Source organism: Labrus mixtus, chromosome 1, assembly GCF_963584025.1.
Source record: "Labrus mixtus chromosome 1, fLabMix1.1, whole genome shotgun sequence".
Classification (NCBI taxonomy): domain Eukaryota; kingdom Metazoa; phylum Chordata; class Actinopteri; order Labriformes; family Labridae; genus Labrus; species Labrus mixtus.
Genome location: NC_083612.1, coordinates 23,542,084 through 23,559,971, shown reverse-complemented (window position 1 = coordinate 23,559,971; position 17,888 = coordinate 23,542,084). Strand labels below are relative to the sequence as shown.

At 40.5% G+C, this 17,888-nt stretch overlaps 2 protein-coding genes across 2 annotated transcripts in view; one reads left to right on the top strand and one right to left on the bottom strand.

The window, feature by feature from the left end:
- The window catches only part of adcy7 (adenylate cyclase 7), a 570,666-nt gene that overhangs the window by 71,547 nt on the left and 481,231 nt on the right, over window positions 1-17,888 (bottom strand). The window lies entirely within an intron of this gene.
- Window positions 1-17,888, top strand: part of tox3 (TOX high mobility group box family member 3) — a 42,031-nt gene that overhangs the window by 19,702 nt on the left and 4,441 nt on the right. The window contains exons 2-4 of the mRNA XM_061045686.1: window positions 3,407-3,472; window positions 10,130-10,381; window positions 17,873-17,888. The exon at window positions 17,873-17,888 is cut by the window's right edge and continues 248 nt beyond it. Coding sequence (XP_060901669.1) covers window positions 3,407-3,472; window positions 10,130-10,381; window positions 17,873-17,888 — 334 coding nt within the window. The remainder of the gene's footprint in view (window positions 1-3,406; window positions 3,473-10,129; window positions 10,382-17,872) is intronic.

The window sequence follows — 17,888 nt, the reverse complement described above, 5'->3', positions numbered from 1 at the left end:
CTTTAACTGTAAATCCAATCTAATAAAAGCCTTCTACCCACAGCTATTTTAAAATCCATCTTTTCTATGGCTTCCCTCATCACTGCCTGAGCTGTCTGCTATAGTACTTTACTGGACAATTAAACTTCATTTTATTGTGTTACAGCGGCGTTTATTTTGCAGAAATCAACTTTTTCAACTCCTCAGATTTTCCTATGTTACAAATCGGATTCCAAAATACACATTCATACACACACACACACACACAATTGTTTGCCCCTCACATGTCTAGCAGATCTCTCATCTAGCTCGTCACATCATTTTAATTACAGAGCCTTCATTGTCTGCACTGACCCATTTTAGCGTAGTCCCTCACCGTCAGCTGCATGGTCCCTCCAATCATGCTTAATTTCATCTGGCATTTGACTCAATTGCCACTGCCGTGAACATGAGCCCCCCACTCCCTTTTAAAAAAAAAAAAAAAAAATGTATTGGGAATAACAATAATAATCTCCACTCTCTGCTCTTGTCGTCCTCTGAGGTCTCGAGCCTGAGCTGCTGCACCACATGGTACAGCTTTTAACGGTGAAGATTGATACCGGTGGCGGGGGACATTTCTTGGGATGTTAGTCACAGTTCTCAGAGGAGATGTGTAACTTCTCTTAAAGGGCCCTGGAAACACAATAAAACATGACTCACACAGACAGAGCCCAGGGAGTTTCACATCACTAATTCGCAATCGGACTTAACTAGCTTATATTTCTCTAATGAAACTAATGTGCTAAATGTCTGTGCTAACAGTATGTATTTTAACTGTACCTCTCAGTTTGATGGTTGTTCTGATGACACATCACTTTATGATTTATAAACACAAGTTGAACTGCTGTCATGCAACGTAGCATGTTAGCATGTTGAAATGTGACTGTTAATGTCACGAAGACCAGGGCACACAACCTAAGCTAAAGCTGCCGTTCATACAGAAACGCATCTCAGCATGTTGTTTTTACCATGCAGCAGACAGGATAGCAAACATGCAGTTCTATTGAACATTGCAAAGATGTCTGATGTATATATTCCTGACTTGTCATGTAGGACTTACAATAAGAACAATTGTCTGCGCACTCTTTTACAATCTTATTCACGTCCACAAAGATGCAGGGAAAGGAGACACCAGTGCACAGAGCACTATCTCTCCCCACAATCAGCACAATGTTCTAGTGCTTGAATTGAGAAGGATATCTCTGAGACTTCAATTTGTTATCTAAAAGAGGAAGGAGGACGCAGTAACACTTCTAAGATAAGCCCAGCATAAGGTTAATTACCAGCCGAGTGGCTAACGTAACCCAGCCATGTCATGTCTCAAAGTTACACTCTGCTGGGAAATGAAGGGGTGCCAACTGTTGACAGAAGAGTCTCATCTGAGGAGTGTCTTTTATGATTTTGTTGTTTGTATTTGTACAAACATTTAAACGCCCAGCGTTTGAGTCAGATACAGTTTAGTGGGGAAGCTCCAGGTACGACGGCACCGGAGGCCAAACGACAGCACAACCCACCTGCTTCTGTGGCTGCTAAAGCTCCTGGCTCCCTTTCTCATTGGTGCATAACACTGTTAACATTGCTGCTGATTCCCAGCTCTCTCTCCAGGGCATAGACTAATTAATGGATACCATTCGCAGTTGATTAGCAGCAGTTCTTTCTGTAATTACATTCGCATACTAACCACTCAGAAGAAAGGACGACGGGAAAAAAACACAAAGGGCTAGAAAATGTATTATTGCACTTCTCAGTTCACTCTGATCTTAATTTGTTTCCCCTATTGTTTGGCTTCTGCTTAGATAAGAAGCCATTTTTTTTAGCCCTCTCTCTCTCCGTCTATCCATTGGAGTTCTTGGTCTGTCATAATGTTTTAAGAGAGTAACTTTGTAATAAACACACAAAAGAGATTACTGCCATGCTTTGTTGAAAATGTGTTCTCGGTGGAACCTCATGAAGACGCAAACTCCTTTCTCTCCCTCCGTGCCTTGTAGGCTGGGTTGGTTTTTTTTTGTTTGTTTTTTTTTGCACTCCTCGCTCGTAGAAAGGTGCATTGTGCTCCTGGGCCCAGCTGCTAGCCCATAATTCTTCATTCTGTGTCCCATTGTTCCTACCTGTCAGCATGGTTGTGTCTCAAAAGAAAAGGAAGTGGATGCCATTTTGCCAGCAGGCTGTGCGTGGGTGCAGGGGGGAGTATGTTGTGAAAACATGTTATTTCTTACCAAAGTATAGGGTTTAATAGCTAATCAACAGTTTGAACAATAGGTTTATTTTTGGGCTCTGTATGCATGTATTCAGATAACAAAGTGAATAGAGATGGAAACCTTGGAGAGAGAGAGAGAGAGAGAGAGAGAGTGGGGAATGACATGCGAGAAAGGAGCCGCAGTTCCGAGTCAAACTCAGGCCCCCTGCTTCGAGGACAACCGCCTCTGAACATGGGGCAACTCACCAGAGCAGCCGACACCCCAACAGCAGTGTGTTTCTGCAGTGAAAAACTTACTCTATCTCCACTGGTTACTCTAAAATATGATTCATGCAAAATACCTTAAAATAGAAAATTGTCAGTATCTTGTCGTTTGTAAAAAGGCAGCTCACTTAAAGCTCCTGTGTGGTACTATTTGTTTGTAATGATTTTGTTGCCCCCCTGGGTGGACACAGCATTACCTCTTGTGTCCTGTACATTCGCACATTGTTTTTTAACAAAGTAATTATATCATTGTATTGTATTTTGATGGTCAATCAATGTGAGTAAAAGCTGTGAAAAATGTTTTTAAATGTTTTTTTTCTGCAGTGTACTGTGTTGTTTATATTCCAATTTGACACATACCCCGAGGCAGCAGTTTTAGTCAAAGTCTATCTTGACGCTGAGCGGCTTGTTTGCTTTTGTAGTACATATAGAGACATCAGTATCAATTTCAGTCTATTACATCACCAGCTATAATCTCCTCACAGGAGCTTTAACTACAAATGCACACAACCCATATTAAAAACACCCCACTTCCTTATTTCACCTCCATGTCACTCCTCTCACTTGGTTTATTCAAAGTTAATAACCTGCCACTGCATCCTGATACTTGGCTTTGTGATGCAAACATATCCTTAATTGCAATCCCATAAGAGCTGAAAGGCCGGACCAGATTCTCATTACCCTGGTCTGAATGTGCCCGGGCCTCTCACATGCCTCTTGTTGTGTCACAATAATGGCAGAGTGGCAGAATACGCTTGTGCACATGGAGACGAGGGTTAACTCTATGTGTAAACATTAAGAGCCAAGTGTGTAAGAGCAGCCGGTTTGAGTGACAGGTGTCCGTTATGAAAGGGGAGAGCTCAAGTTGCATTGGATGTTATCTTGACACTAGTAGCTTCATTGTGTTTTTTTCTTTTTCATTTGCAGTTCCAGAATAACAACAACTACATGAACATGACGGAGGCCAACAGTGCCCTGCTCGCTGCTGGAGATGTGAGTACACTTTACTTTTTCTATTTGAAAAATTCCCTTTTAAACAAGCAAAGCGCAATGGAGTGAAGATGTTTTTCATATTTTCTTAACTGATCATAACTTCATCTGAGTTACATTAAGGCCCTTAGGTGGACATGTATACTGAGGCCATTTAAGAGTTAATAAACAATTCTTTGCTCTTGATTATCTTAAAGGAAATGTAGTTGGGAAAAGTTGGCTACAGTTTACAGCCAATACTATAAGGCATACGGCCTATTTAAGACATTAGAAAGCCCTAAAACGTCCATAAAAATAAATTCCTATTTGAATCTCTCCATCTTTGTCATGGGTAACTTCATCTTATTGCTCGAAAAAGCTGTCTGCTCAAATACTGCCTGTCTTGAGACCCACAAAAGACAATAAGCTTAGAGAAAGACGAGCTCCGCTCACCATATATTGCCTCATGGTAACTTGTGGGAGCTGACGCTGATGTGATCTGACTCTCTTGACTGAACCTGTGTAAGATAAAGTGATATCCCAGAAAGCAGAGGATATAAACACCTGTTTTCTGTCTCTTTTCCAAAACGTAATGAAGGAGCCCAAAAAGATCATATAGTCCTGTCAGTCTCAGAGCCACTCATTATGCTGGCACTTAAAGAAAGTGAAATGTCACCAACAATCTGAATCTGTTGGAGCTGCTGGAATAAATCTGTGTATTGTACTGATGCATTCACAAGAAAGAAAGGAAAGCTGTTTCTCCAGAGATATATAACAGCCTCTCTAAGGCCATAGTAGTCCTAACAGTGTGCTAAATTTACCCGCTCTATTCCCTCTCCACCCACTTCGCTGCCCTGTCATTAGAGACAAGTGCACCAAAAATACCTGTCATCCTCTGCGGTTCAAACGGGCCAATCTCATCCTGTTTAGCAGGGGAGATTGATCTGGCTTCAAAACCCACAGCAAAGCGTCTTGACAGAGCTCCAAAACTGTGAGATAGATGTCATTGTTAACCTCATTGTTTTCATTCACATCACATATGAAACTGTGACATTTTGTGCTATGAGTGTGTGACCTCACGTTCATAAAGTGGGCGCTTCACAGGGTATTATGGAAAAAGTTAAATTGTCCCCTTCATTTGCACTTAGTGGGCGCATGCTCCGTATGCAGTGGGTGCTGGGGACCACGCCGACACAAGCTGCTTGGGGAGCGTTCAGCCCCCAGCTGTGAGGGCCCACTGTGGCAGTCAGGCGAAAGGGGGATGGGCTGGGGTTAGGCAGAGGAGGGGGGGGTCCTTAAAAAAGAACACAGCCCAGCTAATTTGCATTTTATCAAAAGGAACAACTGTTTCCAGTGTTAGGGCACAGATGGTATTGTGCTTATAGGAGAGAGAAGAAATCTTAAGCATTGCCCTTTCTTTTCAAGCCAAAGAGTGTGCAGTATTGTTTGTTGAAACCTGAGCTAAAGTGAGAATACTAGAAGGTTGTGAGGTTTTACACTATCCCCACTGTAATGCTACATTAGTGTTCTTAATGTGTCTGCCTTGGCTGAGAGTAAAGTGGAAGAGGCAGTCTCCATTATGAAGGCTCTGTAATGAACAGATGACTTACACAGCAAGCCACCGCATTTGGTCAGCTATTGTCTTCAAATCAAACCTCAGGGTTGTTACATAAAGAGATGCACCCTTTCATATTCATACCGTTCAATAGGAGTGTGTGTATATATTTATATATCATTTAAGATAATATCTTAATTGTTGTATTAACAATGTGCAAAATTCTAATATTGAAGTGCTAGTCCTTTTGCAAAAAAGAAACCAAACATGCATTGAGAGTCCTCACACATTCACTGCATATCATCAAACCTAGAAGGACACTACAGTGCATGTGCATTGAGAATACATGCAGTATTCATGCATCACAACAAGCTAAGCTAGTGTAGCTGTCTGCATGGCTGAAGTTAAAAGATTTAAGACAAAAACCACAAAGTTTTTGCCTTCATAAAAAAGATTTAGCTGCAAGAAATGCTATAAAGCTAGCTAGAGTTAGCATTTTCTCAAAAAAATACTTGAATGTATTAAATATGAATTAAATAATAAACAATTTTCCTGTTGAAACACTTGAGGTAATGTGACAAGTGGTTTGGTTTTACCATCAATATACCATTTTGTTTTTTTAAACAGTATGTAAGCTAGCATCAGTGCTAACTTACCAGATGAAATAGAACTGCTTGAAAAGAAAAAATCCATTGACAACGTTGTGGCCTTTTCTTTGCAATCAGAGGTTCATTAAGCTTTACTTTTCAGTAAAAGAGTCTTTGTAACTTTTAACACCTGCCACTGTTGGTTATTACCGCTGGTTATTTTACAGCCAAAACAAAGTAGTTACAGTTTGCTTACTTTAGCTAACTTTAGCAAGCATAGTCTACTGGTCAAGTTTATCAAAGCATCAAAACATTAAGTCTTGTAATGATTCTAAAACATTTGTATAAATACAATGAAATGTTCTATTTCATTGTTTGAAGGAAATATACAAAATATTACAGTTTCTTGATCTGAGATTCTGTTTGGGCCACTGCTTTCAGAGTTATCACTCGTATGTCAAGGTACAGATATATATATACAGTATATACATAGATATTAGCATTTTCAAAAATGAATCGAAAGCTTTAGGTAAACCTGTTTATATACAGCTACTATTTTGCAGCACATAATGTATACATAAAATTGAACACGGCCCCTGATGTACAGGAGGCAGAATGCTTCTACATCAGAACAGCAGACTTGTATTTGCTGTTTAGATGTCTGATGTATCATTTACCTTATGCACTTAGAAGATGAGATAAGATGACCTTGTGTGCCTGGTAAAGCATACATCCTAGCAAAGAAAGCTTTACTGCTTCCCTCAGGGAAAATGATACTGTATACTGAGATTGTGTTCCACTCAGATGTATCACTTTACTTTCCCAATCAAATTAGAGACTTATAATGAACTATAAATATGTAGAAATGGACTACAAATGATCCAAAGTTGAAATAATGTTGATGAGGGCTGCCAGGGTTGATGTTGTCATTTGAGTAGCTGCACTCTGCCTGCCGAGATATTTGAAACTGGATCCTCAATCCTGTCCATATTGATTCTGAGGCCTATTATATGCAGTAATTGCATGCTGCTGCCTTTAACAAGTCTTGGTCATTGCATCTGTGAATTGCATTAGTACGTTTATTGAAGGCCTGGGAAAATTGCCTGACAAGCCTTTTTTCTTGCTCTTTGTCCTGATATTGAAAGGGTGTCATGGCAGCACTGGGAAACACACTGGATGAAACATCAGAAAGGAAAAAATGACCAATGAATATCTTCCAGTCACCTTGGAGTTGTGTTAATGTGTTACCACAATTTGTTATACAGTGTTAAAAAATGTACCTGTACTTCTCTGTAACAAGCCCCGCTCTGCCCCCACACCACTGGACCCCGTGGCTGCCAATGGAAAGACAAACACTTAACCAACCGTTTTACATGTACATGCCAGCATCTGCCTTTGACACTTGGTTTTGTTGAGCTTCTCAGAACAATTTAAATGGATAATCAGGCTGGTGATGTAAAGAAAGTGGATTGTGCATCTCTTAATCTCTAATCAGAGCCCCCTAAGCTGCTCTGGGTGCAGAATTAGACTGGCTTTATGTGAACTGATACTAGACAGTGTGCAACACTGTAACACTCTGTGGGTTCCAGAAAGATCTGGCACTTCTTCCCCTGGGGAGAGGGTCTGACATCTTCCATACCCCCCCCCCCCGACACAAACGCCATGTCTCCATTATTAGTGCCCCTGGTGCAGATGTTAATTTGTATCATCATTAACAAAGAGAGGCAAAGCACACAAGCACAGACTGTGATACTGATCATGTGCTAGCATCCCTCCCCCACAAAAATGTGTTTCTTCTTCTATCCTTTTCTCTCGTTCTGTTGAGTAGAAACTAAACACAAGTGTTCATCTTCCACAAGTACATGTCTGCTTTTTGCTTTAAGGTCAAAGTCATGCTCGTGCTTTCTCTCATACAAAGTCAAATCTCACCTCAGCCAACCTTCTTTGTTGTCATCTCGAATGTCTAGGATGGTGCTGTAATTCAGGCCACAGTGCATCAGCCTATAGGATCAAGTGGCCTATATACTGTAGATATGCCCTGATTTACCTTACGCAATGTAACATCACAGGAAACCTACTTACTTCAGCAGAAATATTCATCGTTAAAAAAGAGCAAACAATTTAAGATAATGCAATTTTAATTTCCACGAAAGCATTACTGGAAGCTAATAAGAGGCCTGTTGAGTTTGTCTGACTGAACTGCACTAAGCAGGAACCACACAGGGCTGTTATTCAGTCAGAGAGCTTATAATAGTGTGCCAGTGCTTTGAGATTGCTACATGATATGAGACAGGGGACTATAGATCTGGAGGCTAGTGGGGAGGTTGACCCTGCCGCACAGGAGATGTTACAAAAGATGAATGAAGACAGTGATGATGAATGATCCCTGATCCTTTCCATGTGCCACTGGAACTTTTTGTCCATGACTCATGACAGTTTGTTTGTTCTTTTTTTGTAAACTGTCTGTGTTTTGATTCACATGCTGCTGAACAGGCAATATTGTGAACTAAGTTCTGGGGGCTTTTTGAGTGGACTAAAGCATAATATGACAGCAGAGGACTCGGAGTGAATGGTTCCTACTGAAGGTGCTGGTGATTTATTCTGCACTCTGCAAGCCAGAGGCCAGAGCTGTGATGAATATGACCTTCGCTCTTTTTAAAAGGAGAGCTGATTCTCTAGCTGTGAAACAAGCACTGAAAAGTGAAACAGTGGTAGGGAGCAGGAAGGGGGAAAGGAAAAGGGAGGAAAGAGAACTCTATTAGCTGCCTATGCCACTGGAATTCATCAGTGCTTGTCAAGACAGCTGCCCTGAGTAGGCAATGAATTAGTTTCAAGTGTCTGTGTGCTAAAGCAAGCAAGGGGAACATTAATACTCCCTAATCAAGGGCTGTGTTGGCATATTCCCTCTGTTGTTTCCATTCTATGCTCAAAAGACAAAGAAAAGACTGAAGACATGCCTGGTTAGCTTTGTTGGCTTTGTTGTTGGCCATAGTTCACTTTGCTCCCAGGCCACACAACTGTCAAGATCAGGTTCATACATTTTAGGTAAGTTAAGGTTAATCTCTGCTAATAAATTCTGTAAACCACTCATATCTAGCTGCAGGATTTCTTAAAAATTCATAATATGTGCTGTCATGTTATTTAAACATAAAATAAATTCAAAAGAAGAAAAAGAAAAGGAGACATCCACCTATAGTTTGAATCTTATTGGACAAGAAAAATGATGAAGGTGCTTCATATGGGACTAAATTCATGTCACATTTTGTTAAGAGTGTGAGAAAAAACAGCTATACTCTTAAACAAGCCAGGTGTATGAAAAAAGAAGGAGGCATGGTCATCTCAAGGACTTCCAGTCCTGTTGAAATATAAATGCATGTATATTTGAAAAGGTGAAACCAGCCCGTGGGAGACTATATTTAGCCTGTTGGAATTGGTATAAATGCCGATTTACTTCCTTTTGACCCCAAGTCAGTTGTTTTCCTTCTGCCAGGATTTCCTATAATATGAACTATAGTAGATGATGAGGTCATGCAGGATTTAAATAGTGCTGTATAAGGAACCAAAGGCCATGAAAGACGTTTTTGAGATCAACCTGAAGCACTGAAGAAATTGTATAGTTCACAGTATCTTATTTTTGTTTCATTCCACATACTGTTCAACACAGCCAATAATACGGGCAGCTTAACCTGCTTTTACCGTTATACCAATATGCTTCCATGATGTATGCCAAGTGCTAAGAGGTAAAATCATGTCACTTTTAGCAGGAGGCCCATGCTGTGAAGAGGTTTTAGTAACTTAGCAGCAGCAGAGCCCAGCTCCTCAGACAGCATGCTGTTTGGCCCTGTGTTCAGCTGCATGTTTGCGGACCCGCAGTGTGGTCATTGTGAGGATATGAATATGCTGGCTTTCCAGAAAGAAGCTTAATGCAATGTGCAGATGAAAACAAGACTCAAGTAGGTGAACAGTCCCATCTCCAAGAAGGCACATAAGCAAATTAAGTGTGACCAAAAGCTTTAATTCAAAAGGCAGAAGGATTAGGCTGTTTGATGAGCAGATTTAAGGGTGCAGGCAAGGGGAACAAAAAGAAACACTTCTGGCCAAGCGTAATAATCTTTGAAAATGTTCTTTAAAACCATCTCCATGTGACGTGTATTTTCACTGCACTTCAACCCAACATCTTCCATCCTCAAGATTAAGGGCTTTTATCGTGTATTCCCTCTCTCTCTCGTGATTGCTGCTTGATATTTTTGCTTTTGACAAGTTTCTCTGCTCTCACTTTATTCCTTCTTCTTCTTTCTCAAAGTGGACTTTAATAGGTTTAGGAAATGTTACATCTTAGTGCACTTACAGACAAGTGTATTACCACTCGACTAAAACACTCCCTTTTTTAACAAAGTTGTCTGATTTAATCCCTGAAGGTTTCCTTCCGGCATGTTAGATAAGACCCACCTCAGTAAATGCTTACTGGCTGTTTTGTGTTGCTGGAATTCATGATTTTCCTCTTCCTTCCTTCCTTCCTTCCTTCCTCCTCCTCTGCAGACTTTTCATACGCCCAGCTTGGGAGATGAGGAGTTTGAGATCCCCCCAATTACACCTCCACCTGAGACGGAGTCTGTTCTGGGCCTATCGGAAGGGAACTCACCTTTCCACGCAATGCAAGTTCCCCCAGCTCCACACAGGGGCCCCTTAATCCCTCAGTTCCCCCCTCAGAGCCTGGATCTGCCCTCTATTACCATCTCACGCAACATGATGGACCAGGGAGGGTTGTCTGTCAACAATGGTCAACCTGTGGTGAGCATCTCTATTCATATACGACACTGGCACATCAAGAAGTCTTACTTTCATCCAGTAGAAAACTATTATTCTCATTTGCAACTCCAAGAAATACAACATGGACAACATTTATAAAAACAGCAGTATGAGGAAGTTAATATTTCACAAATTGATGCATTGACAGGAGGGTCCTAGACCTACAAAAGACATCTCTCTCTATCTCTGATCACCTGCATTGCATGTGTCAGGTGCTGCAGCTTATCAGGTGCAAGGCAGTGAGAGGGGAGAGTTTGCCCGCTAGTTTATAGTTGGTGGTTTTAATATGAGTAAAACAAATCGTATGTTAGGGAAACAGTGTGGTGTTAGCTAGGGAAGTTCCCAGTGACTAATATCACTGGTAATGATTACACAAATTAACAGGAGCTACAGCCCCAGCTAGTGGCGGGTAGCTACATTACAGCTTTGACGCAACATTTTTTTCTTTTTTTTAAGATTTATTTTGGGGCTTTCATGCCTTTTATTGTAGAGACGGGACAGTAGATAGAGTTGGAAATCGAGTACAGAGAGATTGGGGAATGACATGTCGAGGTCCTCTGTACATTAGGCACGCATGCTAACTGCCAGGCCACTGGCGTCCCTTGACACACCATTTGACCAGCATTGTGGGCCTACACTAATACAATTATTAATAATTGGTCTAAGCTACTTGTAAATCTAGTGCCGAATAGCAAGGGTGAAGTTTGTTTTGTTGACTAATCTTGGACATCCCTAGTGCTACTTCTCCGTAGTAGAAAAAGTGTATCAGAACATCCCTAGTATATGGTTAATATCAAAGGCCCCTGATATCAGAATCAAGCAGTGCCTAAATGAGCCCTTTTAACTGATCCCTAATGTCACCTTCACAGTTTCTGTACGCTTCCTGTTGTCAGTGCATCTGGTGCAGCATCTGGCCTTGTTTACAACACAGGAAGTATATGATCACACTGAGTAAATGTCATGATATTATGTTACTTACTGTGAGGATATTTTTTTAAGAACACAGAGGGCAGGTGATCCCCCCTCTGTAAGGTGAGCAGATGTGAAAAGATCACAGGTGTTAGGAGTACAAAGTGTATTCAGCCCCAGAAGGACAAGGAAAATGGGATCCAAAAGTGCCACAGTTTCACATGCTCATATTTAATTCATGCTACCTCCAGAAGCTTTTTTTTTTGTGGCGCTGTAAATGCTGATGCATGCTTCCGTCCAATGTCACTCGAGGTCCTCAGAAAATACTTTCTTTGACACATGCTTTGTTTGAAGTGAAGGATCAGATTCATTCTTGTTTAGTTGACCCTAAAAAAAAGTCAGGGTGAACATTATTCTTCCCATCTTTGGATGAAATTGGCCAAACATGGAACAGTAAATGGAAAAAAAATCACCTCTTTATGTTGATGCTGTTTTGTGCTATAGGTTGTGAGATTGTTGTCCTGGAGTGGAGAGACATTTTCAAATGCCACCATCATAGAAGCATTGAGGAGGAGAAATGGAAATGTCAGCGGCTGACTAGTTATCGTAGAGTCCTATTACAAAAATGGAAGATTAATTTAGAAGAGAAGAAGAAAAAAAAGGACACTGACATGAGCAGAGAGATGATGATGATGCTCGATTTTCTTTGGGAACCACAAAACACATTGCATTGAGGAAAAGTGCCATGATCATTATAACTGTGAATAAAAGCGTTTAAGACCCCCTGCTTTCCCCCTCCTTCTCTCTTAACACATTTTGTTGAATCACACTGATACTGGAGATATTTATTTACATTCCATATGGGTAGAAGCTATAACATTTTACACCCCTTTTTTTTCTCTTGCCTCCATGCTTTTGGCATGTAAAATAATTGCAGCTTTTAAAAGATCTTTCTGCTTCATACAGTAAGTGAGCCCCAGAAGGCTTTTGCCTAAAGAATTTTCATTTCATGGTCAGTTAAGCTTTCTACATCTGGAAGAAACGGAGCCTTGACACAATTACATTCCTGACTGTTCTCACGACTTGCTGGAGGATTAGATTTGATTCTCAAACATTATTCCTCTTTAACACCATTTGCATGGCTCATGTCTCTGATTGTGCGGAGACTCTATTAAAAACTGAGGCGAGCATGTGGGTTTCTGCTCCTTGCCTCGTGGCATTGTCGTTGGGCACACTACTCACAGTTATCAGTCATCACACATTGTACTGCAGGAAGGCTCGCGGTGGCCCTTCATTTCTCCTGCAAATGGGATTGATCCCCAAAAGTCTTGTGCCTATAGAAATCCTATTCATCTGTGGTTTTATCTTTGTCTTGAAAAGAGGACGCAACTTTTAAATGAGATAAGTAACAGCAAGGTTCGCAGTGTGTCTATACACAGAGACAATGATTTACGAAGGCCCTAAGAGGGGTGTTTTGTCATTTTGTCAGCACACTGATAAAGGAATGACAACCTTATATACATGATTACATTCTGTGTTATTTGTTATGGCTGCAGGGGCAAACAAATAAACCATGCACTATTGCAATTACATTTTTCATCAAGACAGCATGCTCGCATTTCCCAAACACCCATCTTGGTTTTCTTTCTGTGTACTAGCTTACTGCTGGAGAATATTTAGTGTGTGTCTCTTATCAGAACTTAATGAGAAAGCCAACCAGTGAATAAACCTGGGCTATTTTCAAAAGCTTCTTCCATGTCATCCCATTGCCAAGTATTCTGCTAATTCCTCTCCCCGTAATGTTCAGCGTATGTCTCGCAAATTGGCCACAGATGCTGACTTTCTACAAAGAGAAATACATTTTCTCAGCTGCAGTGTGCCTGGCAAGCCCTGAATCTCAAGTCATTATTTATTTAATCTGCTCTCCTAACAAGCTTCTGACTCTCATTTTTGTCTCCCAGCATGTGTCCTCCTGATTTGTGATTGAATCTCAATAGTGCCAAATAGTAGTGGAGTTAGGGCTGCCAGTATTGCTTTATTCACAATTTCTCTCTCAATTTTTCTCCCCGCTGCACAGCGAGGGTCTCTGGGTTCCATTTCAAAAACACCTGGTGCCTTCGACACGTTTTGAGGGTTTTCTTGACACATTATAAGCATGCACTGAAATGTCCTCAATGATTGGATTCGAAACCCACAGCAGTCAAGTAGTTGTATTAGATGTTAAAATCAGTATTTATGAGATATGAGACCTGCAGTCTTATTACATTTAGCTCTATGTGGTGACGCATTATATGTTCTTCATCATCAACCACTTCCGATTAGCTTTACCAGCAGCAAAGACATGCTAATGTGTCATCTCTCAAGCTGAAAGAGGGGCTGAACAAGCCATTTATAGATAGTTGTTCACATGATTTGATAAGCCTTGATGTTGTGTAGATTGTCAGTGAGTATAATACTCTCAGTTTTGACCGGTCAGAACCTTCTGTATCCTGAATCAAATGGAAAATGTGAGCAGTGTTGCTGAAAGTGTGTTTTTCTACATTTCCCTCTTATCTCCCTTCCAAGCCAAGAAGCATCGACATGAGTTGTACATCAATTTAAGAGAGTGGATTTTCTTTTTTTTTGTCGTTGCACCGTTCCTTTTTTCCCTTTCTCCCTCGACAGACAGCTATTGTGACATATTTGGTCAGTCAGAAATGAAAGATATTCATGCAGGCATGCAATACTTGTAATGAAGTCTCAGCTTGACCTTCTGCATGATTGATTCTGTAATTTACTTTTCTCAGGCAGCTCTCACAATGAAATGATATCATGTCGGACAAGTTTTAAATACCCATAATGCATCAGGAGGAATGGTGAAAGGGGGTATGGGTCAGTGGAAGTACTGGACAGGGGGGTTGGGATGGGGGGGGGCATACTAGCCTCATATTCTGAGGAGGGGCGGGGTGTTTTAAAGTGGGGTTGAGAGGTTGGGGAGATAGATAGACTGAGTCTGCAGCACAGAAAGAGAGACAGAGGAGTGTGTCTGACTGAGACAGGGCGGGGGAAAGAAAAACAATTTATCTTCATGCTATTATAGCCTTTACTGGCATTCAAAATTCCATTTTTCTCATTTGGCTTAAGCACAGACTTCTGCAGGTTGACGAAAATGGAGGGGGAAAAAATAAAATGATGTACCCGTTTAGAAGGGGAGTAAAGAAATATGTGCAGTGCGCTGATAAACTATCTTTAATAGGACTGACCTTTCATGCTGGCGAAAGTTACTGGGGGATTCATCCTTATAATTACCATATAGATGATTTTACCCCTCTCCTGCCATGGAACATTTCCAAGAGCTCTGGCATTGATTGAATGGAAATTGAACTTGTTAACATTCTTTTCAGCCTGTTACAGCTCAGTACATGGTGCCAGTGTTCATACATTCTCCACCAATTCTGATTTCTAATATCTTTAAGAGCAGACTGGAGCCTGCTTTCATTCACAACAGTGTTGATGTGTATCACTCTGTGAATGCATAATGTTGTATTTCTGAGTCCAGCTGCTGTGTTTATTGGCCTGTGTTTTATTGTGGAAAGGGTTTCACACGTTGTCAGTTAGTGTTTCTTTCTGTCAGCACATTTCATGTGGCTGTGTGTGGAGTGTTTTCTGTGTAAAGGAGGACAACAAAATGTGCAAAACGAAATCTATCTCTGCAGCATTTTTTTTGACAGCATTATGTTTCTATAAGCCTTATTGCATTTCCCAATAAAAGCAACACAATGTGATATATGTGAAAACGATAAATAAACAAGAAGAACATATTTTATTGATTTAGGATTTGATTTTTGCTCGTTAGGATTTAACCATCAAACACACAGATGGACAGCACACCTACACACACACACACACACCTGAGGAGGACACATCTGGCCACTGTGTACTCAAGATAAGGACTTATTTGCAGATTTACGATGACTATCGAAATATCCAGTTAGATGTCTGCTGTGACTGCTGACAATACTGCAATCAAAATGCAAATGAGAAAGCAGAGGGACATAAATAAACATCCTCGTCTTCATATTCACAATCAAGGGAACTGTTACTTTAGATGATTTCTTTCACTAGCCCTTACAGCTGTTATCTTTTTATTCAAATCAGACGTGCTTATGAGAGCATTTCACTGATGTAACTGTCAACGCTCTTTTGTTGCATCAAGTAAAAAGCCAATAATGCTGCTGCTCCAGTTATTGTTATAATATGTGCTATGATAAGACGCCTCCTTTGAAGATACAATTGATATAATGAAGTGAAAAGCTGTGGTCATCAGTGCATATTTTGTCTAGAATTACTCAACATGCAAAGGCCGTTCAGTAGACATCACCATTTTCCAGACAAATGGCAGAATGGACCATTGCTCTAAGTCAAAACTGCATCATTGGAATCATCCAAAAGTGTTATTATACAGATGGCCACGACTAATGAGCTCAGTGTGTGTGTCTTTGATGTTCGCAGAGAGCAAACTGCGAGCCATCGTGTTCCCAGTAATGAAGATGACAATAGCACTTGGAAGGAGGCGGGATGCAGATATGTAAATCACGGTCATTTTGGTCGCAGGCTTGTTTATTGCAGCTTTTATTTGAGAGAAAACTGAAAGCTACCATATTTGAGAAATCACAACAATATGTCTTCAATTTCCCCCCCCCACACCCTTGCCTCACCTCTCCCAGAAATCTTCCTTGTACATGTAAATATAAATCCGCTCTCACTTCAGAGATTGTATTTATGATAAGCAGCAGACATGCTATATGAGAGAGAAATGGATTGTAGATCCAATATGTTTCTGTCTGAAATGGTGTTACAATATTGTTTTTGAAGAGCCACATTTATAAGGTTCTTTCAATAAAGCCAGGTGTGTGGGTTTATGATGTGTTGATGTTGGGAGAGATTGGGTTTGTGCTGCTGAATACCAGATGGATGTACCCAGGGAGAACAAATCACCTTTTCTGTTGTGTTTCTGTTCCATGTCAGCTCTGCTGCCTCTCTGATCAGTCTTCCCTCTGGGGAACTGGCAGTCCTTGTAATTTCATTCTCACCACAATCAATGCAAACATGTTGCCGACACCTTCTCAGAGACTCTTTCAAGAACAAAATGTTTTAGCAGGAAAAAACGTGAAAGAGATTCTGAAAATGTTATTACTCGAAACCCTTGAAAGGTAGAAGAGAGAGAGAACCTGTTCAGAGCTCTTAAGCTTCATACCGTCAGCCAGTTGATTTATGAAGTTGATTTTATAGAAGAGATGTTCTGGTACCATTTCTCCTACTTGGACTTGCTTTGCTGAAGCTATGGTGGTTTAAAAAAAAGAAGAGATGGGACAGATCTGATCTAATATCAGTATCAGTATTTAAACATCAGATTTCAGACTGACGGCACCAATCCATGTCACCGATCAAGAAAAAATTCACGGCTCGCAAAGTCTCACTTGGAAGACATTAAGACTGAACAGTTTAAAATGTTTCATTTGAAACCTTACAATGTTGCTGCTTCCTGTTTGTATGTGAAGCCAATGCAATTCAGGGTTTACTATAGCTTTGTGTAGCCTTACACATAACACCAACAACAACAACACTAGTTATTCTTTTTTTTAAATATCGGAATCCATATCGGTATCTGTACATATGTATCGGAATCGGATCGTGAAAAAGTGGATTGGTGCATCAATAAAAAAAATATATACATATTATTGGCCATCAAACTCTGATTACTTGCATGTTTCTAGCTTTGCTAAATGCTATCTGATAGCACCACACTATTGTTTGTTATAGTCACACCAATTTTACCTGAAAGCCTTTTGGAGCTAATTGATTGGATCAGAGCATTGACTTGCATGCTTGCTGATATGGGATAGTGCGTGTTAGGCAGTATTGAAGACAACCACCAAAACTCTTATGACATAGAAGCTGTTTTTTTGCACTGTTTGGCAGTCAAACAGAATCTATGAACAGCTTCTACTTTAGAGTTATAAGCTTAGATTTATGTTACTTTAAAATGTATAGGCTTTAAGACGCCTCAAACAATTGTGACATATAGGTCAATGCATTCAAGCTGCAACTCCAACAGTCTATATTGTAGCATTTGAAGTCATATACCACAGTGCAGGGATCCACTGTTTCCCTCAAGGGACTGGTCAGTCAAAGGCAGTGTCACAGATTTCCATACAATAGAGTTTTGAAATGAATCAACTGAGCTGTGTAGCCCTCTATTACTGGCTTATAAAGTTGACTCCTCGCGTGTCAAGATAATTTGTCATGGTCTGTAATAGGGACATTTAAGACCTAGGACATTGTGACATGCTATCTGCCTCATAACAATCCAGAGGAACCAGTGACCCGATTTCCTCTCTGGTAAAGAGATACAGCTTTATGAGCTTTGTACACTGGGCAGTAAGATGTCACAGTGAGGACATGTGAGCTGGAGGAATGAGGGGACAGCCAGAGCATCAATAGCAGCATGAAAGCAAAGGGATCAGTGAAATATTACCATTGATTATTACTTTCTTATCAATCCCACTTTTTATGTGTTTACAGAATGTTGGACCAGGCC